General features: G+C 41.5%; 1 protein-coding gene across 14 annotated transcripts in view; it reads left to right on the top strand.

Annotated features, from left to right (window-relative positions):
• Nucleotides 1-25,795, top strand: part of DMD (dystrophin) — a 2,199,436-nt gene that overhangs the window by 2,081,346 nt on the left and 92,295 nt on the right. For all 14 annotated transcript variants that reach the window (XM_074994601.1, XM_074994607.1, XM_074994584.1 and 11 more), the window contains one exon: nucleotides 21,832-21,906. In XM_074994601.1, the coding sequence (XP_074850702.1) occupies nucleotides 21,832-21,906 (75 nt within the window). The remainder of the gene's footprint in view (nucleotides 1-21,831; nucleotides 21,907-25,795) is intronic.

The following is a 25,795-nucleotide window of genomic DNA, read 5'->3' as shown; positions in this document are numbered from 1 at the left end:
GGTGAACTATCCAAACTTTTTTTGATCTTGAAGTCACGTGAAACTTTTTATACTCTTGTTGGGCAGGTCAGAAATACCATGGCATTTATCATAGTATTTACTGCAGTTGAACTAAGTTTCTGATGAAAAATAAATGAACAAATATGAGATAATGGGGGAAAAATTCTGTTTTGAGGTCAGTTCAAGGATCAAGTAAATCAGTATTGAATGCAATTTTCCTGTCACTATAAATGCTACCTGAATACCAAGTGCTCAAGGATTTTTTTATTTCTTGTGGTAATAAAAGGGAAACCATTTAGACAGATCCTCTTTTTTCACGTCCAGTTTATTCAAGAAGATTTTTCCTAGGGTAGCCATTTTTCTTTTCCCTTTTAAAGAACTAGGTAAAAGAAAATAGAAATAGAGATATCGGAGATATCTCTGAAATGTATGTTTTATTCTTGGCTAATGTTTTTGTGTTTCTTTGGGATGTGACAAAAATGGTGTTTACTGGTACCTACATAGGCTCCAAAATACATCTGTGGATCTCAGCTTAAGTGTATTTTGAAATTAGTTTAAGTTAGAGGTCTAAATACATTTGTGGATCTGGGCCATAGACTTTAGCTGTGAACGTGTGGAATATATACTTTATTGCAAACAGGTCGTTAGCGTTTGGGGACAAGGTGAGGATGGAATGTTTTTGTGCAGCCTTATAGATTCAAAGTCTGACAACAAGACTGCTGAGTAACCTGAAGACTTTTGCTTTGGATTTGGGTATAATCAGCCTACCCTAAATATACATTGCATAATGGCAGCATAGCCCATTTACTCTTGAGCAGAAACCTTAATGTGTATTTGGTGCTCTGCTTTGCCTCAGGTCAAAACTGGTAATAATGTGATGTTTGAAGTGTTTTGCAGACTTCAGTAATATTTTATGTGCAAATCTATTATTAAAGCTGATTTTTGCCGGGCACACTTGTTAGTTCCCATTATTCCCTCACATCAGGTTCTAAATTGTATTTCTTGTTCGTATGGAAGATTTTGACTGAAGAGCTTTAGTTGTTATACTACAGACTACCTGGTTTTGTAGAAGTACAGTAAAATGGTTTTGCAAGCCTAGTGCAATATGCACGGCTAAACCCATGAGCTTGTCAAGAGTCTTCCTTCCCATTTTTTGAATTCCTGCCACTAGCCTGCAGGGAACAATCTTTCTGAATTATGTAACTCTTTGCATATCCAAAGTATTGCCAGAAAGAGTGCCTTTCTGTAAAATTGGCATATTTTCTCATTCCAAGTTGCATCATAATTTGTGGGGCAATGTTGTGTGATTTCCATCCTCACAAATTTCCGAGAGCTTATTTTTCCAGTGACAAAGGAAAATAAAGATTATACCTCTCACCTGAAGGGAAGTTAGTTTTTCTCCTATTTTGTCCTTCCTCTCTGCAGACTTATGGCTAAAATGGGGACTGGCTCTCTGTCTCCCCATTCATCCAAATCATACACCTGGCAATTAGTGAATTGAACACGGACACATTAAATAAATTCCAGGTGTCAAAAATCACTTCCCATATCATTTTTCTAGGATGGCTAAAGACTTTTTTTTGTTCTGATCAGTTTTTTGAGGTTTATCAAAATAAAGATAAATCAAGCAAGCTTTGATTAAACTTAATAAGATAATTATTCGCTAACAGCAGAACATACTATGTCGTAATTTATTAGTCAAATATCCTGTCTCTAATGGTCACTGCTTCAGAGGAAGGCAAAAAAATGCCAAAGTATGCACTTATGTAATAACCTGCCATAGGGGAAGTTTCTTTCTGGACTCCTCAGGCTGATGCCTTGAAACAGTAAAATGTAAAGTGATAACTGTGCGGTTTGTTTCAGATTTCTACAAATGTGTAAGAAATAGCATATCTTTCTCCTTCATTATTCTTTGGAACTGTTTTTAAAAAGTGCTTTCCACTGTACTATTTTTTGTTACTTAAACAATTAGCATTTTGTACCATAGCAATAATGTTTGCAAATATTTATTTTGTATTTTTATGAAGGGCTTATTCCTGGCTTTAACCATGCCGTTTTTCACACTTCGTACAAAGGTACCCCATGCCATAAGTACTTCATCAGTGCTGAACGGCTTTTTTGTTTATTCCATAATCACATTAAAGTGTCAGTAAGTAGCTGTGATAATGGCATCAGCTGCATCACTTAATTTACCTACTAGATATTGATCCTCTGCTTAGGTAAATGAAGTGTATGGCAAAGCAAATGTTCTTTTAATGGAGAAAAAATAGTAAAAATTCATGATGTGTGAACTTAAGATGGTTTAGAGATTTGATTCAGATACATGCCTCACTGTTCGCATTCATATTATAGTAGATACTGCTTGCATTGAGTGACCCTGCAATAAATTCACTCTTTCGCCACTGTAAGCCTCCTATATACCTTCTCTGATATAGATTTCCTTACCTCTCTCAGTATCATAATGATCCCAGGCATCACTGAAATCAAATTTTGCACATGTGTAGTGGTGTTACCGATTTACAGTCTGTATCCCAGAGACAGCAGAAGTTTAATTCATGCTTCCCAAAGTGAGAGGGAAAGTAAATTAATGTTGAATAAATTCTCTGATTGTCTCTTCTCGTGTCAATGTTTATCTATAAGCAGCCTGTCCTGGGAAAGATAGGACAATGATTTTAAACTCATGCATAAAATTGCACCTGTACTTTGTTGTAACAACCAAGTAAAACTTGCCCTGTTGTGTCTTAATGGCATACTCACTAGTATCACTCTCCTCTGACATTCCCACATAATGAGGGTATGTGTTTCCTCCAGACACATTAGTGTCTCTGTAAATAGTAATTGCAGCCAGCAGGATGCAGTCAGGAATGTTGACATATATGTCTCCATGCATGCGTCTCCTCATCTCTCTGGGTTGTCTACTCTTTCACTAAGCAGAAATAATACAGGATAATAGGCAATCGTAGCCCTTGCTGCTACTTTTGGGTGCAGGTTCTTCCCCTGAATTCCCTCTTTCCGCACAAAGAATTTGCAGAGAATTTTATTACAAAGCTGGAAAACTTTACATGTTGACTTATTTTTTTCCTTCATGTTTGGCGTATTGATTTCCACGTCTGCATTTGTAAGATATATGCCCATCACAAAAATTAAGCACTTATTTTCCTCTAAAATCCAATTAGATTTCAATATGAGCTTAAAATGTTTGTGCCTTCATATCATTATTAAAGTACTTATAATTTGGCTAGTTAAATTAGCTCGCCCTCAAAAAAACAGGACTTTTGGGGGGATTCTTAAAGAGCATCCATACTCTTCAGATCTAGTGACTTTGAGTAAAACTAAAATGAGAGAATAAATGCTATTTGACATCTGGGAGAGGTGACCTGTTTCATTCCTGGGAATGCTTGAAATCAAAAGTGCATTGCCACTTGGTTCCAAGGTATGCTTTGGTGGCCACCTTGCACAATTTCCCCAAAATTGGAGGATGATGGTGGACAAATGGGTGCTAGATATCCACTCCAGATATACCACCAGGTTTTACTCCATGTCCCCTTCAAAACTGCCATCCATCTTTAGGGGTGGTTCTCAGTGGAAGGTCCTCTTTTCAAAGACAGAATTGCTTCTCGCTCATCGTCATTATCCAACACACACAAAGGCTACTGAGGACCACTGTGTTAGCCACAGTGACCATGGTTGGTGGTGTTCTGTGGCACCATGCTTTGTGAGGTTAAATTTCCAGATCTGGCTCAATCTGTGAGTCTTTTGGGTTGACCTGTGAGTGGCACTAGTTAGGGTCAGGGTTTGTGCCCCTTCGTCTGTCACTGGAGAGTTTGAGAGCACAGTGGCTGGGGTGTTTGTCCATCCTGGCCAAAGAGCGTGTGATGCCACTTTTGGATCTAGTGAATGATTGAAGGAAGGCCAGTTCTCTGTGAGATTGTGACACTTTGCACAAAGTCAGGGCATTTTTATACACAGGATTTGGTGCTGACAGTTCATATGGTGTGCCTTCAGGTGCTCTAAGTCCTTCTGTAAAAAGTTCCAAGTTTCTTTCTTATGTTGCCATATGGGGCTGATAGATCCTGAATTTTGTCTCATCACAAAGATGTCTTTGCTTCCATAGACGAGATACACTCCCTATGCAAGCGGCAGCAAAATCTATTAATCCAAGAATGTCTGGTTTTGCCATGACTGTTTTTACCTGCTTGCAGGCCAAGTACATGAACTTATCAACACTCCTCTGCACTTGACCATCTGTCTGGGGGTTCTGATGGTGTAGCTTTGATGTTCTTGTCTTGGTCTCCTACCATGAGATGTTCGGTTTCATAGTGTGGGTGGAATGTTGGTGACTTTGGAAGTGGGTTCAGGTGCTCTGACTTCCCTACAAGCCATGTGACATAATTGACATAGTTGTAGTTGGTGACAACTTCCTAACCAACTTGTTTTCAGTGTGTGGAGTAATGTGTCCTAAAGTCCACTCGAGAGCTTGATAGAAGGGTGCGAAGGGAGCTGGGAACAGATGGCATCCCACCACCCGCATCCATTAGTGGAGAAACACTGTGAAAATTGTGACCCAATACACATACACTGGTTGTTAGGTCACACCCCATATTGAGCAGAATGTTTAGAATGCCAGCGCCTTTCGGTGCAAGCCAAAGTGCTGATTTGTAATCGAATCAAATGCTATCTTTCATGTTCTATGCCCCATGAAGTGAGTGGCTTAAGTTCTCACTGGAGTTCAGCCAGCAGCCATTATTGACCAATTAGTTAAAATCAAATTGGCTGTGGATACTGTTGTCCATTAAGGAGCAACCAAGCAGAACATGAGTAAAAGACCTGTCCAGAAACCAGTGATATGATCTGTCTAGACTTAGCACATTTGGTGTTCTTGTGCCAGGGATGCTCTTTTCATGCTTTTGGTACCTTGCCTGAGGTACACACTTCTAAGAACAGCTGATGCAGGCCAGTGCTTACAGGGTCCAAGGCACCTTTGAGCATCTCTGGTAGAACCATCAGTTCCAGCAGCACATTCATTATGTAACCCCAAGATGGCTTTTCATATTTTTGAGTGGAGAAGGATCAGTACTTGTTCCTGGATCTGCAGCCATGTGGTTTCCCAGGTCATGTAGCTCTGAAAGGACAGTGGCATGATTGTTTGATCATGCTTTCATAATATGTTTCCCCTTTGTCCAGCAGTTCATCCATCGATGAACAAGGTGAGCCATCTGATCTGGTATGGAGATGTTAGAAGGCTGTGAATGGCTGCCAGTCACACACAAGGTTCTATAGGCAGGACATAGAATGTTGTACTTAAGGAGGATTTCTGCTGCTTTGGCCAGGGAGCTGATGTAGCTCTCCCAGGAACTTTTTGCCCTGGCTCAAAAAATATCTTTCTGACTGTTATTCTTGTGCATCTCTTTGCTTGCATGCTTCTGCTTTATTGGATACTATCTCACAGGTCTCTTCAGAAACCCCCGGCTTCTTGAATGACCAACTAATGATGTCATATGCATATACTACTCCAGGAAATCACCATGCCAGCAAAGATGGTATTGACATTATGTATGCAATCCTCAATGTCCTATATATTTTTTTCTGGTCTTCAACAGGATCCTTACATAGGTATTGGACAGTGTTACTGTAGGTGGATGTCTGCTTGTGAGGAGTTATAAATACGGTGAAAACTAAATGACTGCTTATGGTCCTTGTTTGCTGGTGCTTTTGCACTGCTGAAGTCTTAGTGAGAATTCACTGTGGAGTGATTTGCAATGGGGATGTGGAAAATATCTTTCATGGCACATCCATTGGTTGAAATCCAGGTTCAGGAATGTTGAGAAGGTGACTAAATCAGGAGTGCATAACAGGGAAATTCTTGGCAGCACAGCATCAAAAGCCAGCTTATTTGGGAACCACTATCAAAGGGACCTATCATGGTTTGATTTCCAATTTGATCACAGTCACAGCACTGAAATCTCCATGTGATTGCAGTGCACCCTCTGGCAGAGTTAAATGGATTTTTGCATTCTCAGAGGGGGAGCCATGTTAGTGTTTAAAATAGTCTTTAAGGTAGTACAGGATTGCTTGTTTTGGATTTTTGCAGCTAATTGATGGTGGAATGAGCCCTTTCTCGCAGAACATACCTTTTGTTGTCTTTCAGGCCACAACGACAGATAAATGTCTATGTTGATGTTGAAGCCAAGCACAGACCAAGCATGGAGAGATGGGGGTTCAATGTAGTTAAAGGTTATATTAGAGGCTATCTGATGACAAGTGTGCACTTTGAATTTGGTGTGGCCCATCAGAGTGGAGGAAGATTGTTGCTTCCATTATGACTTGATTGTTTTGCAGCATACAGGTCTCTGATGCTGGCGGTCATGATCTTGTAGTGGGTGAGTGCTTTTATAAGAGATGTCTTGTACCCAGTACTGTTCTGTGTTAACACATTCTACATGGTAACAAAGAACAGGCTTCCAAGGTTTGGTTGCTGGCAGTAAGTTGGGGTCATTGGGACTTCACCTTCCCTAACCAGCATTTGATTCTGCTTAACCTGTGTGTTCCAAACAAACTGCTCCTGCCAGAGCTGATAATAGGAGAGGTTTTAATTCTGGTGCTGTTCTTGCACCCTATCATGGCTTGCTGCACCTTTGTTACACTCTGCCTCTTTGGGACTGGAGAGACCTAGAAGGCTGTTATTTTGGGGGATGCAATCCTCTTTCCCAGGAATTCTTCTGTCGGTTCCTAAGGGCATGGGTAATGGTTACAATGATTTAATTCTTCTTTCAGAAAGCAAGAACAGTTCTTATTACAAAGATTCCCAAATTGGGTGAGAAGGTAGTGTCTGATGTAGCAACCATTCAGGAATTCACTCACATGGATAACTTCCTGTCTGTCCTGGCTGAAATACTGCAGCTCGACTGCTCAGTAGGGCTGAGTGGATGGTGTCTTTGGTGGGGGAGGGTTTCATTAGCCATTTGGCCCACCAAATAAACTGCCAAATGGTAATTGGGATATTAAGGTTGCTTAGTGACCTGTTTACCCACGTTTCAGACCTGTGGTTCTTCATGCCTAGGGCGCATAGCATCATATATTTACTGGATGCCATTTGGCAGACTGTGCCTACATTACCTACAGGCTTGGCTTAAAACATATATCAATCAATGAGCCTCTTAATGACAATTCCCATCAAAGCAAAGATTTTGTTGGCATAGCAGTGGGGCTCTTCACATGTGCATATGGGAGTTCCCTTCCTATTACCTCCACCAGACAAGATAATGATTATAGGTGCCTCCTTTATAGGCTGGGTAGTACATATATTTGGCACTTGGACTTCTCAGGAATCTAGAATGCACATAAATCTTGTGACACAGAGAGTTAGCAAAACATTCCTACTATTCATACAATTCCAGCATGTCCTGGTAATGTATGAAAATATAACAGTATTCTGTATAAGCAAGTGGGTGTGGGGAGGAGACATCAGGATGATCTCCTGTGTGGAGGAGTGGTCACCGTATTGAACAGGTGTAATCAGATCTATATCATCCCATTGGCAGTTTACTTCTGGGGCTCCAAAAATTTTCTGGCAGAAAACCTCAGTAGATATTTTTTCACTTATCTCAAATGAGAATGACACACTTCAGTAGTAGACAGCATTTTCATTCAGTAGCAACCTTCCCACCCTCACTTAGCACATATTCACTTCTTCAGTGAATAAGAAGTGCAACACCTACTGCACAAGGAAAGCTTCAGGAGAGTTCTCCAGAAATGCTGCTGCACTGGGCCACACTATTTGAGCTGTGTTTTCCCTCCCTTCTTGCTACTATTACCTCAAGTTCTGTGGAAAATTCAGCAGGACATAGTGCAAGCCATCCTCACTGCTTTCAAATGACCATTTGGTTCCCAAATCTTCTAACAATGTCAGTCCCTTCAGCTACCAGCGTTTAGTGCTTCCTGGATCTCTTGACTTAGGAGAATGGCAAGGTCAAAAATCCCAACTTGGAGTCTCTTCACCTCATGTTAGGTATTGTTCTTTGGATGGTCAGCAAATTGTTCTTAATACTAGGGAAAAGAGGTCCATCAAGAAATGTTACCTAGCCAAGTGGAAAATTTCTTTTCCTGGATCCAGCAAAACTGTATGTTGCCAGAGACAGTTGACAGTATGCTCATTATTTTGAACTCAAGAAGTCCTGTGGCACCTTATAGACTAACTTCTTGTTATTCTCAAAGCTACAGACTGACATGGCTACTTCTCTGATACTTATTATTTTGAACTGTCTCCCTATCTCCAAATGACTGCCTGTCTCCCAGCTCACTATAAGTTCACTTAGTAGTGTTGTCTCCTCTGTCAATAGACAGGCTGTTGTATCATTATCCACCCAGTAATGACCAGGTTCCTGAACAGTTTGATCAGAACCTTTCCATCAGTAACAAAACCAACCCCTCATTGGGATCTTAGTTTGGTACCTTTTGCCTCTCATTAAACGTCCCTTTGGACTGTGTTTTTTTTTTTCCCTGAAGCCCCATGGCTTCAGCAGGAAGAGACTTCATTTCTGTTGAAATTAGATGAACACTGGCATTTTACCTGCTGAGAAAGATACCAACCAGAAAGTCATTTAGCCCAATGTTTTTGAATTTTATTTGGCCATGGAACCATTTTAAACTTGAAAGAATTTTGTGGAACCTCATTTCCAGGCTCTACCCCCCTCAACCCTCAGACTTGCCCCCCAATCTCCAGACTTTTCCTGCCTCAGACCCCAAATCTGCCCCCTGTTCCCAAGCCTTACCTCCCATCCTGCAAACCCACCCACCCCTCCCCAGGTTTAACCCCCCTCAGCCACAAACCTACCCCCACATCTGCAAGATTGACCTGCCTCAGCCCCAAACCGGCCCTTGGATTAACTCATCTGTGGAGCTGGGGAGGGAGCCTCTGCAGAGAAGCCACATGTGCCCAGTGGAATGAAGGCTGGCATGGAGGTGTGCTGCTTACAGGGGTGAGCTGAGCCATGCCAACTGGAGTGGTGTGGCTGGTCAGGTAGCAGGCTGCTCAAATAATGGAAGTAAAATCTCTTGGTTTAACAGCTGGATCTATGCTGGCCATTACACTAATTAAATTTCATTCTACTGTTTCAGTGGTGGCAGGGCAGGGAAAGGCAGAGGAATTTTGTCCTGGAACCCTTATTTTCACTTCAGGGAACACCAGGGTCCTGCAGAGCACCATTTGGGAAACACTGACTGAGACTCTTTGTGTTAGGGGAAGTAGTGCAAGGGCCAGCAATGTCATCTCCGAAGATCACCAAATTAATCTCTCTCTGTCCTACTTTATCAGTTGGTGCATCTCCCCCCGACATGGGGTAAGGGCTCACTCCACAAAAGCCGAGCCAGCCTTAGTAGCATAGCAAGTGTGAAACAGTATTTATGAAGCAAAACAACAACATGGAGTTATAGCCACTAGACTTTATACTTTGATCTAAGCCTTTCCAACGGACATACCTCGTGGGACATTGATCCTACAAGCATTTATGTTGCCTCCATCCCTGTACCTTCTCTTTTGAATATTGAAACCCTCCCCCTCGCCAAACAATAAAAGTTTTAATGATGAAAAGTACTGATGTAAACAACGCTATGTTGGTGAGAGATGCTCTCCAGAGGGCAAAGCTACTGTCCCGCATGGAGGATGGTTTTATTTTGTCACCAGGAGAGCTACATCACTTACCTTACAGTGACATGGCTGTACAGGACAGCTGTGCCTGTTATAAGATGCTCAGTGTAGGCATAGTCTACTTTGATTGGCTGCCCTGGCATCCTAACTATGTTGACGGCTATGTGAGACAAAACTTCAACAAAACTAAAAGACTTTGAGAGTTTGAAACATAAATGTTGTTTAGCTGGTAGTGAGATTGTAATGTAATACAGAAAGTTTTTTTTAATTCTGTTAGCTATGAACTGTTGGAGAAAGCACTGACTTTTTCCATACCTTGCATTATTCAGGCTATTTATGCACAGGTCTTTTAGAAGGCCATAGGCATTGCACAAGTTTTCCTGCTTTTGTTTTTAAATTTGTGGGGGTTTTCCCCTCTTTTGCTTCTCCTTCCCCAAGAAAGGGGCAGGGAAGGTGATGTAATTGGTATTTATCACTGCAGATCATGTTGGAAGATCCGACAGCAGGGAATTTAGTTTCTGCATTAAACAAGTTAATTGCAAACTTGTTCCATTTAGTAGTTATAACCTGAGGCATTTAAATTTCTGCTTTATCTTCCTTTACATAGTATGATAAGGTATTTCATTGAGTACTTGCAATATCAGGTTGCACTGTAATGTTCTGTTATCCTGCAGAAAGAACACCTGCATTGTGTCCATGAACTTTATTGAGACTAACTTAAAGAATATACGTTTGTTTAAACTAAGGAACATAGTGGTTCCACAGTTGAAATGGCTTCCTAAGTACTCTCTAATTAGCATTATTTTTTAATGTCTGCCAAGCTTGTTATATGAGCAGCATTTGTCAAGAGATATCTTGGGCCATCCCAGAAACATTTAATCACATAGGCAGCGTAGTCTGTGCCTGAGGATAGTACATTATTCAGTGAACCACCCCAGTCATTCAGCACTCTTCAACAGCTGGAGTAACTTTGTGTGATTGATCTTTTCAAGAAAGAGTTTGAAAAGCAGTTGGGTAACAACATTTTCACCAAGGTATAGTATCCAGATCATAGATGTGTAATGCAGAGAATAAAACGAGAGAGACATTCCTACATTCTTCACTGTAGGACATACCATGTTGTAGGAATCCTCCATCTCATCTTCTTAAAAAACGACATGGTTTTCTTTGCTTACCACTCCATACGGTAAGGCATAGGAAATCCAGTTTTAGGGTTTAACCAGATTTTTTCTCCACCTTCTCTCAAAGCCACATATCAAAACTGGAGTTAAGCTTGTGGGGAGGGGGGGGCAGGGGGAGAAAGGATCTTAAATAGTTTTCATGAGAGACCAATTTCTGTGTTTCTCCGGCTGCATCTTGATGCTGTTATGCTACTGTTAATTCAAGCAGGTAGCTCAAAAATTCAATGCTAGTCACCTTGCCAATAAAAGACCTTCAACTGACAGTCCGCCAAGAGGATTCACTCAAACTCATGGTGTTGTATGTAATTGTTGCAGTTGGAAAGCTACCATAGAAACATCATGACAGCAAATGCCTGACTATGTAGTGGTAGTGAGCTCAACTTTTTTGTGTTGGAGATTGCTTCCTGTGTGTCTTGTGCTGGCTTTAGTGGAGTTTTTAGCAGAATCTAACCTTCGTTTTAAAAAATAGTATTCTAACCTTTTATATTAATTCTAAAGGAGGCATGCACTTTTCCACTTGTGTCCGTTGGGTGTGATTCCAAAACCTAGTGGTGGTAATTTACACTTTAATGTTTAGCAGTTTCACTCAAGATTATTTTACCAGAAACACCCATTTTATGTATTTATTCCATATTTCCACATCATTAGCTTCATTTTGCTGTGTATCAAAAGCTCCAGTTTATCATATGGCACCTTGAACAATTAATTTCTGTTTTCAGTACAAGAACTGAAAATAGAGGAAAAGAATAAATTCATCTTATTTTTCTAGTATGATGGCATATTTTATAATTGCACAGACCCTCTGGATGGTCATAACCTTTCACACATAAGCTATTTCCAAATTCTGGGTGTCCCAAACTATATATAGTTGAGACCCGGGTTTTTCAGCACCCATTTTGTGGCTCAAAAATATAAACACATATTGAAAAATGAATAAATGTTCACTGTTTATTAATTCCCAATAATAATAGTACATAGCAATAATTTGTGTATTTTCTAAGGACTGGTATTTGTTTTCCAAGGACTGGTATTGGGCCATGGACCACACTTTGGGAAATGCTGCCCTCATTGATTTAATACAGGCAGGCAAATCACTTGATGCTTTAGGACCTTAAGCTGATATTTGTGTTTTCCGTATTTATTAGCTGATGATGTTTATATTAATGCTGGCCAAGTATCTTTTACCTTCATCAAGAGCTTCTAGAATTCTTTTAGCTAGGCTTTCACTTTCTTACAAAATATGAATCTGGTAGTCCTAGCTGAATTGCCTGTGAATATAATACAAACCTGATACAATACAGCTAGGCAAGGAAAAGCTTCAGATGAACAGTAAGGCTGAGGTGGAAATTTGCCAGGATCATGTGCACAGGAGCGGAGGATTTCCTTCCAGGAGATCCCCACAAGCCTCGCGTCTGCACGTCTATTTTGGAACCCGGAAGACTTCCTTCCGGACTCCGAATCACGTGCCCAAATGCTAATGTAGTGTGGAAAATTTACATCTGCACCTCATTGGCATCTTCCGGACGGCTCATGATCGTGCCACTTGCGTAAGAAGTGGCACGTGTACACACAGCCCTTATGACTGGAATCATAGGAAGAATGTGTCGGAAGGGGACAAGTTATGGATGATCCATGCCTCAGGTAGTTGGTGGTAACTGGGACAGGCCCAAACTCTTCCCCTTCTGGGATCTAACTTGGAATTTGAACTCTAGTTCTCCAGGTGTAAAGTGCTAATAAATTAACCTGTGAAGCCACCGCACTTTTTATTGTTTGGGTGGCAGCTGTTGGGTGAGGATGGAGCTGGATGCCATTCTGCTTTCGGCTCTTGAATATGCAAATGGCATTGTCTTGTTAGCTCAGCTTGGTAAATCCCTGCTGACTGTCTGGGCATAAAGCAGTGCACACTAGTCTAGTTATGAATTGTGATAAAACTAAGTGCCTGGCTGTTATCATGAAGCAGCTTCCAGCTTGTTGCATGCTCAGTATTAACAGGACAAGACCCTGAACAGGTGTCTAAGTAGTTGTGTGGGACTTCCTTATACCAGTTAGCCCAATGGTGAGGGGTTAACATAGATTGTCGGAGAGTCTGGTTCAGTTCTCCCCCCTACTGGTTGTGGAGAAGGATTTGAACTTGGGTTTCTTATACTACAGGAAAGTTATTTTAGCCACTGGCCTATGGGATATTCTAGTGTGGGTTTCTCACAATATCTGTGAATATAAATTATCTCAAGTACCTGGGGTGTAAATTACTGATGATGTCATTAGCCCAGAATGAGAATGGGAGCCTCTTCAGTCCAGTGGTTAGTGCACTCATGTGACAGCATGTTCACTCATATTAGTGTTGCTGGTCCTATGACTGATTGGTTATTTAGACACAGGCTACCCCTGCACTACAGAGTTATTTTGAAATAACCGCTGTTATTTCAAATATTTTTGTGAGCACCTACACTATGCACAAGCTATTTCAAAACAAACTTGAAATAATGGGTAAGTTATTTCAAAAGTGGTAAACCTCATTGCAGGAGGAATAATGCCTATTTTGAAATAACTTTAGAAACAGGCATTGTGTGGAATAGTGCTATTTCAAAATGTTCCCATTATGGGTTAATTTCCAAGTAGGCACTATGTGTCTGGCAGCCGTTCTTGAAATAGCTGTGTAATGCATTATTTTTGTGGGTCGCTTGTTTAGCAATAGCTATTCTGCAATTGCTTATTTCAAAATAGGGCTGCAGTGCCGATGTAGCCACAGTGGAAGAGCTTCAGCAGGAGAGACTGAGGGTATGTCTACGCTACCAAGATTTGTCTCCAAAAACTATTTTTTGGTGACAAAACAGTGAGATCATTCACACTTCAGTGTGACTCTTGTTGGGACAAACACCCATTTTTGGCAACAAAAAACTTCCACACTTAGGAGGGATCTTTTTTCTTTTTCCCGCCCGTGATTGTGGAGGAAGAGACAGTGTAAACACTGCTGTTTGTTTTGTGGACAGAACTGGCTTCAGCCAGTATCCCACAGGGCTTGCCCTGATGGCTATCTTCAGCATTTTGATCTTTGCTGCCCTGCAGGCATGTGCCCCTCTCCTTTCAAAGCAAAAAGCAGTCAAGTAGCACTTTAAAGACTAACAAAATAATTTATTAGGGGAGCTTTCGTGGGACAGACCCACTTTTTCAGGCCATAGCCAGACCAGAACAGACTCAGTATTTAAGGCACAGAACTAAAAACAGTAATCAAGGAGGACAAATCAGAAAAAAATGATCAAAGTGAGCAAATCGGGGGTGGGGGGAGTGTCAGGGATTCTTCATCCCTCAGGCATAATCGTCCCCGTGGGCCAGGGGAAACAAGCCTTGGGTCTTTAATATCATTACAGGGGCAGGTAGACTCTAAAAGGTACATAGACTGCCAGTTGGCAGCCCTCTGTAACGGTCACTCTGTGTCAGTTGGTTTTCCCGGTAACCTGAACTCACAAACATTTCAAAAATCATAGATTTGAAATCCAGGCTCCTCATTGGATACAGGTGGGGCAGCCTCTAAAGGAGGACCTGTTTGAAAGCAGGACCTTCAGAACGTCCGTATGTAAATAGACTCATGAATAATGTATGAGATCAGGGAATATAAGGCAGCGCTGCACAGCGCTCGCCGGCCCTCGGTGCAGATACGACTCTGTCACCTACACGGGGAGGTGCTGGCCCTCGAGGCGTCCACCAGCCCCAGGCTAGCTGCCTCTGAGGTGAAGACTTTTTGAAGAGCTCCTGACTTTTCGAAGAGCTCCTGCCTTTTTGAAGACCCCCTGAAGCAATTCCATATCCGCCCGGCAGGGTCCGCCTGCTGAGGTACAAGCTGTATGACTCACACTAAAAGAGCTTAGGCAGCAGCTCTGAGGTAAATTAGGCGGGAGACGAACTGGCCTCACCCTTAGGGTGAGGTACTGCACTCTCGCCCGTTAGCACCCAGAGCCTGTCATCACTGCGGCACCCCCGACCTCGCCGCCGACAAGCAGCTCAAAGGCGGATTTGGTGTGTGTCGAACTGGCTTCACCCTTAGGGTGGAGTACTGCGCACACATCAATTGAAGCCTAGAGCCTGCCACCTTCGCAGCACCTACGCTCTCGCTGCTCGTCGCCTTGATTCTTCTTCGCCGGACATGACCATCGCACTCAACTAGACTACTGGACAGGACCCTTACACCTGATTGGACACGTAAAACCCCCTCTACGCCCTGAGACACTAACTCTAAAATCTAATACTCCATTAAGTAATTCGTGCTGTGTAGGGGGACTTAACAGACTGTAGCTCAGGTTGCAGTTTTACCGGATCAACTAAGAGCCATAACCCGGAGCTGAAATAATTTGCTCCAAGCTGCGCAATTGGTTAATAAGCCCATAGTTAAGGCTTTGTTAGTTAACTGTTTTTGTTAAGGTTTCTCTTTTTCCTCCCAACCTTCTCTCTCTCTCTCTCTCCAATTCCCACTGGGAAAATCCGCCATATATTATCTCAGTTGGGAGGAAACCTTGATAGGCTGGACCTCAAGGTTTCCAATAGGGTGACTCAAGTAGTCATCCAGAGCAAATAGGGGTAAAAAACTAATTTATCTTCCCTAGCTCGGAGAAAAAAACTTACTTCAAAATTCATTAAGTCTTTTTACCCTTTTGTTTTATAAGAAAAGTTTCTCATAAACTCCTTCCATGGAATTCTTGTTGATATTTAGCGTAAGTGTTTAGACTATATATTTTTAGAATAATTAAACTTAGTTAAGTTAGTTGTTAATGAATAGTTATACAAGTTTAGTTTACGCGCTGTGTTTGTTTGTTTGTATGTTGCTGTTTTTTGTCAATAAATACAGTCATTATCTAGTTTATTTTTCCTCTCCTCGTCTCACCCTTGCTTTTAACAAGCGAGTCAGCTCCAGACCTACCGGGAATTAGCTTCCCTCCGGTCTCTCCCCTCTAGTACAACACTGGTCTCTAGGCCCCCTGCCGGAGGTGGGTGGGGTTGGCCTGCTGAGGAGCGGAGCGGCCTTTGCCTGTTGGCGGGCTTCTGCCGTCTCTTCTTTGCCCTCGTCTGAGGCCCCGTGGGGATCCGAACGGGACGCTGGTGCGGGGTCAGCGGGGGGTTTGTTGCCCGCGACTCTGCCCGCACTGACAGGGGGAAGGTCAAGAATTAGATTAAGCCAAGTAAGCAGATGAGCCCCTATAGTGACTCAGAAAATTCCCATCCCAGTTCACCTTTCCCCACCCCTACACTCTCTAATTTGCTCATTTTGATCACTTTTTTCTGATTTGTCCTCCTTGATTACTGTCTTTGGTTCTCTGTGCCTCACAAAAGCTCACCTCATAAATTATTTTGCTAGTCTTTAAAGTGCTATTTGACTGCTTTTTGTTTTGATAGTATATAGACTAGCACGGCTCCCTCTGTTACTATTCCCCTTTCAAAGGTGTGGGAAGTATCTGACAGTTGAGTGAGCTGCTCCCTTGGGGGAACAAAGGCAAGCCAGCAGGCTAACATAGCTACCTCTCTCTCTTTGGTCCACTCCATTAAAATGTTGACTTTCTATTAAAGACCTTAAGAATATGCGCGTTACTGAAAAAAAAATGTCTCGCCACTATTCAAAGGGAAACAGCCGAGCTGTCTTTTATATTCAAATTTGGCACATTAACATGTGGTTTGAACCAGGATGGGAATTTACTGAGTCACTATAGAGGCTCGTTTGCATACTTGGCTTAATCTAATTCTTGCCCCCCCCACCCCGCTCTGATTTGCTCACCTTGATCATTTTTTTCTGATTTGTCCTCCTTGATTACTGTTTTTGGTTCTCTGTGCCTTAAATATTTAGTCTGTTCTGGTCTGGCTACGGTCTGAAGAAGTGGGTCTGTCCCACAAAAGCTCACCTAATAAATTATTTTGCTAGTCTTTTTAAAGTGCTACTTGACTGCTTTTTGTTTTGATAGTATATAGACTAGCATGGCTCCCTCTCTGTTAGCTACCTCTCTGTTACTATAAAGACAAGCCAAAACATTAGAGTGCTCTTCAGGCCAGGCAGACTTCTGCTGCATGGAGAACAGGGCAGATTGCTGTGCTGTTTTGACATTCCTGAGCAGGGAGAGCTCACAGAGCTACTCATGATACTGCCTGCAGCAGCCGAAGACACTGTGGAAGAATTCAGAGGCAATCTCAACATATGCAGGGATCAGCTCCGCCTTAAGTGGGTCTTACCCACAAAAGCTCATTCATTGTGTAATAAATAAAATTTAGTCTCTAAGGTGCCACAGGACTACTTGTTTCTCTCTCTTTGTCTCCCTTTTTTTGTTTTTGTTTTTTTATTTTGTGAAGCTACAGACTAACACAGCTAAAGCTCTGAGCAAAGCCACACTACCACAGAACATCGACTCGCTCAGGTTGATATTCTGGGGGTTTGTTTCATGCATGCGTGAAAGGGTGCTTTCCAGGGTCAAAGTTGAACCCAGAACTCTTTGCCAGTGGCAAGGATAAGGAAGGTTGGTGGGAGAAACATCCTGCCAACCTTCCTCTGTGTAGACAGACACTGAAGTTGACTGCCGATAAGTCGATTTTAGCTGTGCATTTGGCATAGCTAAAATTGCATTTCGGTGGTCGATTTCTGCATCTAGAGTAAACATAGCTTGAGACTGTTTCCCACAACGCTGCTTGTGGGATGCATACCCAAAGTACATTGCTCATACTGTTGTTCATGGTGCCCCGCCCAATCTCTTGACAGAGGGAGCAAATGAGAACTTTCTTTGATTTTTGTTTTGTCAAATTTCGGGTGTCAACATAAGTTTTGTCAACAAAACCTGATAGTAAAGGCCGACTCAAAAGCATCTACTAGATTAGCCCATACTCCTATGGAAGGGGTACTCTCCTGCAACATAGGAGTGCTCTTCCTTCTGCTGCATTTTGTGACTCTAGCCCTATATATCTTTTGCTTTTATTTTTAAAACATTTTGGGAAGGGGGACACTTCAGGTGATTAAAAATAAATTTTGTCCACTTTTTCTGTTCACCCAATGTTTTGAAATTTTTCATTCAATTCAAATCAATTTCCCATTGGTTCTTGGAGAGGACACCAAACTTAAAGAAAAAAATCAGTTATTTTAAAATTTCTAAATAACTCACCATTAGGAGAATGGAGGTGTTACAGGTGATATGTTTAGATCCAAACAATAAGGTAAACAAGGTTTCACAGCAACATAAATTGATATAGTGATATAATATAACTACTGTTCTTTCCAGTTCAGCAACTTTCTCACAGAGTTTATAGATTCTCTCTCTCTCTCTCTGCACAACCACTAGTTGTATTCCATTTCTGTATTTTAGGTTCAGGCATTCAGCAAGTAGTGTCTCATACTGAATGGAAATAGTGTATTGTGTTTGCAGAAAAATGAATGGAAAACATAATTGACTTCATAGACTCCTCAGCAGCAGGACTGTAATGTATCTATAAAATGTAATTCATGAGCAGAGAAACTTCATCATCCTGTGCAACGGGCATTTAATGAATGCTTAGTCCTCATTTTAAACGCTAGCTAAAGCCTTGTTTTTGTCACCATGTTATTTTACTCTTCCCTATCTCACTTCTGACAAGGAGTGTGTGCTCTTTGTACTTTGGAAAAAAAAAATGCAATTTTAGGACAAGCAGTGCAGATTTCCAGTAGGTGTACAAAGTGAAATTGAAATCACTACTGTGTGGCAAAAGAGTATGTTGTTAACTTAATCTGTCTTGAAGGCAATTTACTTTGTTTAAATATGGAGTTTATTCCAAATTGTGGTAAGGTTTATGGATTTACCCGTATTGTAGTGAGTTAGAGTTGGCAGGAGCGACACCCTAGAGAAGTGACCTCTAAAAAGGTGTACAGAACTGTGTAGAGAGCAGCAAATCAGCAAATACATAATGGTGAAAGCTGCCAGTTTCCTCTACAAGGTAAGATGGTTTGGACAGAACATCTCACACACTTGGCTGGAAGTTACATATTGTTTATCAAACAACCAAAGCTCAAAATACTCTCTCAGAATAGCTTAATGAAAATGTATTATGTAATTGCTATATCCCTAGTAGTTCTCCAACCCCTTTAGCATTTTTAACTAGATTGGGTGGTTGGATGTGTAGGTCTAAGATGCTACTTCATTAGTAGTTCTTTGCACTTACATTTCACAGAGCTGTGTTTATCCATTTTAGAAAAAATGACAAGAAGTGTAGTGGTACCCCTTAAAAGACTAACAATTTTATTATGGCATAAATTTTTGTGAGGTGCAACTCAACTTCCATCTTCAAAGCACTTTACCAGCGTTAACTTATCAAGCCTCGTGATGTCTCTGGGGGGAGCATGAGATGGAGGGTATCACCTTGAATAGCTACAGACCCCTTTTACTGGCACAGTGTAAGCATTGTAGCGCATCTACGTTGGCAGATGAACTTACCACGATTGCAGGTGCAGTTAACTGGTTACATATATATTGAACCTCTCTAGTCTGGCACCCTTAGAACCTGACTGGTGCCAAACCAGAGAATTTGGGAGATGAATATTGTGTAGCAGCATTACCAACACTGCTTACTGGGTTCTTAGAAGACATTTAGGGGTATCATCATCATCATCAACAATCATGTGCTCAACACCCTTTGGTGTCTAATGCCTCCCTCACTATTGTGTTCCATCTTTTCCTGTCCAGTGCGAAGTGTCTTAGTTTTTGTAGACTAGTTCGGCACTAATCTACTATACCATTTACTCTTCCTCTGTGAGGTCTGCCTTTCCTATTCAAATGGTCCATAATGCCGAATACCAGGGTCTTGACTTTTCGCTCAGTGTCCATTCTGCAGATATGCCCGAATACTGTAACTTCCATTGTATAACCTTCTTCAGTAGGTTCTCTTGCAGCTGTATTTTCCCATATAATTCCTCATTGTTGACCTTGTGCATCTGTCCTGTTCTCAGGATCTTTCTATAACAATTGCTCTTGAATGCCAATATCCTTCTCTTCAAATCTTTTATTATCACCCCCTATGTCTCTCATCCATACCACATGCCGCTGAAAACACACATTTTCAAGATGCTCAACTTCAGTCCTAAGCTAATCGCTTTGCTTCAAACTCACTCTTGCTTTCACTGTTCTAGTCACTATTTCCTTCTTACAGTCTAAAGCATGTTATGTTGCTCCTCAGATCCGTGAACTACTCTGTTCTCTAGTTTGATCTTGTCTACACTGATCTTCCTTTCCATTTCCTTACCTTCAAATACCATTGTCTTTGTTTTGTCTATGTTCATAATTAGTCCATACTCTTCATCTTCCTCGATGATAACCTCAGGTTGTTAGTTCTCATCCCGTGTACCAATATCCCTTCTCTATGTACTGCTAAATAACAGCACAGAACGCTGAAAGCCAGGACTGGTGGTTGTAAACAAACTTTATGGGGCCACAGAAAACTTTGCCACATCTGTGATAACTGGTTGCCCAGCTCACTAAAATCATGCTGGATCACAGATGTTGCTGGACGAAAGAGTGCCAGACTAGAGGCCTATACCTATGTTTGCCAACATAACAATCATGTGCACATGTTTGTAATTTAAAATTTTGTATTTAAGTGATTTGTGGACAACCACATAACAAGAGCCAGGAATAGATAGTGTTTCTGTCCTTCAGTCTGTGTTGCTGTTCCCATATAACAAAGGTCTGATGAACTGCCGCTGGCCACAGATAAACAGTAGTCTTCTGTTTCATTTCCTGTTTGATCATTAATAATTCCATGGCAGGACTCCTGAGGACAAGGAGATTAACAAGAGGTTTCTTTCAATTTGGTTAATTGTATTCTACCTTCCTAATATGACCCCCTTCTTTTTAGTTTTACTGTTTATTCACTTCGTGTCCCAAGATTTCTTTATGCTGTTAAACAGCTGTTGGGCTTCACCCCAAAGATAGCTGTATTTCAGTATTGAATCATTCTTGTGTAGCCCTTGCCAGTATCACAAGTTGCTGAGAGAGTTAACTAATGATTGTAAATAAAGTACAGTATGCCCTGGTTAGGTCCCTAACCCGTGTAACTAATTTGGTCGGTGTGTGTGCCAGTTGAGAACCTGAAATTTTATCTGTGCTGCCCTGATCTTAGAAAGAAATTTTTCACTTTGTTCAGATTTATTTGGAAATTCAAATATTTTGATTTTGGTAACCATGTTGATGTACCTTTACTAGGATAAGAGCTGGAATAAAAGCATTATTACAGCTTTGTTATATAACATGTTTTTTGGACACCCTCATTCGTGTCTGCTTCTGAATAGTAGGAGCCACCCATCTAATTATTACTTCCGAAGGGTTCCTGAAAAGTTACCTTTCTGGATTAGGAGGAGTAGGCTCATGAGGAATCTGTTGGATCTCAGAGCAGGCCTTCCCTTTTACACAGCACTAGGTGAAACTGACCAACTCCAGTATATTACAAAACTGCGTCCTTTCCTGTTGCTCAGGTTCCCACATGCAGAGCTGCCCTGACAGGGTGGGTCTTACCCATGAAAGCTCATTACCTAATTAATAAACTTGTTGGTCTTTTAAGGTGCTTCAGGGTTGCTTACTTTGTTTTGTGAAGATACAGACTAACATGGCTACCCCTGTGAGTGAGTATATTGGGCAGAGAGGGAAGAGTTCCAAATTCTCACCTCTCTTAAACAGGCCACAATCAGAAAAGCTGTGGTGTCCTTACAGTGTTACAAAATCCCATTTTTGATGATGATGTTTTAGGTGCCATGGAAATATTATCGAACCCAGAGGAAAACAATACTTGGTTAAATGACTTCATATTTCTTTCCACTTAAATTTTAATTGATCTTACTGATTAATTGCATTACTGCTAACATGGCCCTTCACACACACACCTGTGATTTTTTTTCACATGTAAACCAGTGGATAATTTCTTGGTTTAGATTTATAACCTGATTTTTTTTAGGCTGTCTCTAAAGTCATGTACTTTTCTGGTGAAACAGTGATTCTTTTATGACTTTATCCCTTGTAGCTGACCTGAACAATGTCAGATTCTCGGCTTACCGAACTGCCATGAAACTTCGAAGACTGCAGAAAGCCCTCTGCTGTAAGTAAATGCCTGTACTTTATATATATTTTTTCACTCTCTTCCCAGAAGGGCAAACCTGTTTGACAGCTTTTAGAAACTGCAAATACCTCATGAACAAAAGTCTATCCACTGGGTAAAAACTTTGGACCAGAATAATTGTCTCAACATTGCAGTGTTCTTTATTGCTCAAACCAAGCTGTGATAAAGTTAAGACAAAAACATACAACTGACCATAAATTAACAATTCTTAAATAAGTTTCCAATGTTAGCCTGTTGATTTAGGTGTTTTTGCACCCTTGTTACGATAGCTTCTGGGAATGTCACACCACTGCATTGCAGCTCCATTACACTATGTCTACACAGCAGGGTTATTTCAAAATAATCCATTCTGGAATAACTATTCCACAATAGCATATTTCAAAATAACACAGCAACATAAAAGAATGCATTTCAAAGTAGCATGTCTGGACCCATAATGCCTGTTTTGAAATAGTGCCATTGGACGCCATTGTGGCTTATTTTGAAATAGCACTATTCCATGTTTTAACAGAGCCCATTTTGAAATAGGTGCTATTGCTCATGCAATGTGGTTTATGAAGTTTGAAATAATGTGCCCACTATTTGAATTTATTTAGAAATAATGTATGTGTAGTATAGCTGCTCTCAAAGTTATTTAGAAGTAACTGCTGTGATTTTGGAATAACTTCGCTGTGTAGATGTAGCCTCAGGTTATGTCTACACTTGCATTCCTTTTTCAAAAGGAATGCAAATGAGGGAAATAAATACAAATGAGACATTGATTTACACATCTTGAACTTTATTTGCATACTCTTTTTGGAAGAGATTCTTTCGAAAGAAAGAAAGCAGTGTAGATGGGACTCTTTTGAAAATAAACCCCATCTTTTAAAGAACGCTTCTTCCTGAAACAAAATTTCTCTCATTTGCATTTCCCTTTTGAAAGAGGAGTGCAAGTGTAGATGTAACCTTAGAGTCTAGTATTCTATAGTGGGATTAATTTTAAATGTAAACATGAACTCAGAGTCCTGGGTGGGCATGTACATTTTACATTGAAAACTGCACCACCATGTCTTCATTGCTATTTTTGACCACACAAGCTAAATCAAAGCTAACATGGCCTTCACTGGCTGCAGTCACACCGCAGATTCCTTGCCTATATCTGGAATTGGGGAACTTATAGCCCATGGGCTAAGCATGAGATGGCACTGCCATATGTAGAGGTGAGGGGGCACTGTAGCTTGAGCACCAGCTCCTTGTTGCATGGGGGAGCCCCCAGCCTCATGCACCTGATCTGGCCATGGCTCGCCTGGATCTGGGCTGTGGGCTCAGCCTGGCAGGGAGAGGAAGTGTCTTGCACACTTAAGGCAACCAGCCACACACACACCCCACTCCTATTGGCTGAATTGCAGCCAATGGGAATGGTGGGGGTGGTTCCCTGCAGCACACAGAGCCATGTCCCTCTGAGCTATGACAAGTAGGTGCTCCCAATGCCTGTCCCCTCTTGCCCAAACTCTGAACCCACAACCAGCTTCCACACCCTTCCTTCTGGACCCTGCACTACCACCCCAGCATGCTCCCTCACAGGCCCCTTCAGTATCTTCCCTCCCATCCAGATTCTTCATCCCCACCCTGTTCCTGCACTACCTTCTAGGTTCCTCAGATCCACCCCTCTCCTGCACCCTGCTTCCTACCCAGCCCTGCCTCTGCTTTCTACTGCATCCCTGCCTCCTACCCAAACTCTGCATCCCAAAGTCACTCCTATACCCTACCTTCTGCCCAGACACCGCATTCTTACCCTAGCCAGCTCCCTGGAAACCTCCGCTCCTGTGCACTGAATCTCTCATTTTTTTTGTCTCTACCCTAGAGTGTTGGGGGGGGCCCACAAAATCTACTAGCCCTGGTCCCCCTTGGCTCTGGGTTGGAGTCTGAAGGTAGTGAGGTGAACTTTTATCCTTTTCAAATAGGCATCACATCTGCAGGGTTTTCAGGGCTTTACCTCTCCTCACCTGGGGAGGCAGGTCAGAGAGGTTTTTGTTTTGTGCTGTTTTTCACTTTTGTGGCCCCCAACTGATGTTTCTGTGGGTCAATGGTCCCCACCACAAAAAAGTCTCCCCATCTCTGCTCTATGTCATACTTGGGCTGTTTATTCACACTGGCTCTTTACCTAGTTTATTGAAATGTAGTCATAGTTTTCATCTTAGACTAATCAAACAGGAAATGGTTCTAAATGTTCCATGAACCTGTCATATTTTTATTTTGTCCATTCACTTTTCATAGTAGACAGAATTTAGTTACTGGGATAGTTGAAGACGTGTTTCTGCTGTCTCTTCTGTTTTAGTTTGGGAGCTGTGTTCACATGTTCTTTGGAACTGTGTCAAACCTCAGTAACTTCAAGCAAATTCACTGTGGGACTGGGGGAGGAATGAGTTAAAGTGAGGGGTTTTACTAACAGTTCATATTCAACTTTGATGAATATTTTCAACAGTAACTGAAAAATCTGGCAGACTAACAAAAGATGGGAGAAGAAGTGCCAAATATTTACAAACCTACACGGTTTTTCTAAATACATATAATTTGGAATGTTTTGCCAATATGTACATAGTGATAAAGCATTAGCTGTGAAATTCGTAGAAATATAAATATCCATTTTGTATGTATTTTCTCTCCCCTGTTTTGTTCCCTGAAATTTAGTAAGATAGCAATATATCATTCCTGACTTTTATTTTGAAGAGTAAATAAAAATACACTTATTTTAATTGCCAGGCTGTTTCTGAAGATGTCAACATGAAACACGAACATGTTTCAACGAAACAATGAGGAATCTGTGGCGTCTTTTAAAAACTAACAATTTTATTTGGGCACAAGCTTTCACAGGCAGGAGACCACGTTGTCAGTTTGGCGTGCGCACACGCAAAGGGTGCACCTACACTGCCTTCCCCTTTCGGAGGAAGAATGACAATGAGGGAGATCGAAAATGCAAATGAAGCACTGATTTACAAATCTCACACTTCATTTGCATAATCTCCTCTGATCAAGTTTCCAGAAGAGACTTTTCCGAAAACAAAAACAGCTGTGTAGATGGGGTTCCACTGGAAGGGGGGGCACCCTTTTTTTGAAAGAATCGGCCTTCTTATTTTGTTACAGAAAGAAGGGTTCTTTCAAAAATGGGGTATTTTTCCAAAGGAACCGCGTCTACACAGGTGTTTTTGTTTTCAGAAAAGTGTCTTCCAGAAGCGCAATCATGTGAGATTATACAAATGAAGCATGAGATTTGTAAATCAGCACTTTGTTTGCATTTTTGATCTCTCTCATTTGAATTTCTCCTCCAAAAGGGGAATGCAGTGTAGACGTATCACGCCCCTCCCCCGCCCCATACACGCAAAGATGGGAATAATGTGCCCTCTGTTTTTTCCATTGTTGTGCAGAATAAATTTTGTTACGTGCACTGATGCATGTGTAGATGTGCATCTTCAGTAGAAGGTCATACTGTTGCCTGTGGGTGCTGAGAGTGCTCTGCTAATCAGATGGGTAGCACTTGACTCTCCCTGGATGGCTCCCCAAGTGCTCAGAGACCATTGGATGGGAGCATTACATTATACACATCTCTCTAAGTGCATATGTATGTATATCTCTGCCTAACTGAAATTTTTACTTTATGCATCTGATGAAGTGGGCTTTAGCCCACAGAAGCTTATACGCAAATAAAATTGTTAATCTTTAGAAGTGCCATGGGACTCTTTGCTGTTTATACTGAGACAAACTAACACAGCTACCCAGCGTGTTTTTGTGCCAATACTTGCCAGTACTGAATACTGGCACCTTGGCAACCCCAGCCATGGGATTGGGGCGGGGTGGGTGAAGAGCTGGCTAAGTATAGGCACATTTTTTA

The sequence above is a fragment of the Carettochelys insculpta genome, chromosome 1 (assembly GCF_033958435.1).
Source record: "Carettochelys insculpta isolate YL-2023 chromosome 1, ASM3395843v1, whole genome shotgun sequence".
Taxonomy (NCBI): Eukaryota; Metazoa; Chordata; order Testudines; family Carettochelyidae; genus Carettochelys; species Carettochelys insculpta.
The sequence above is the reverse complement of the archived record's forward strand: the minus strand, read 5'-3'. Positions and strand labels throughout refer to the sequence as shown.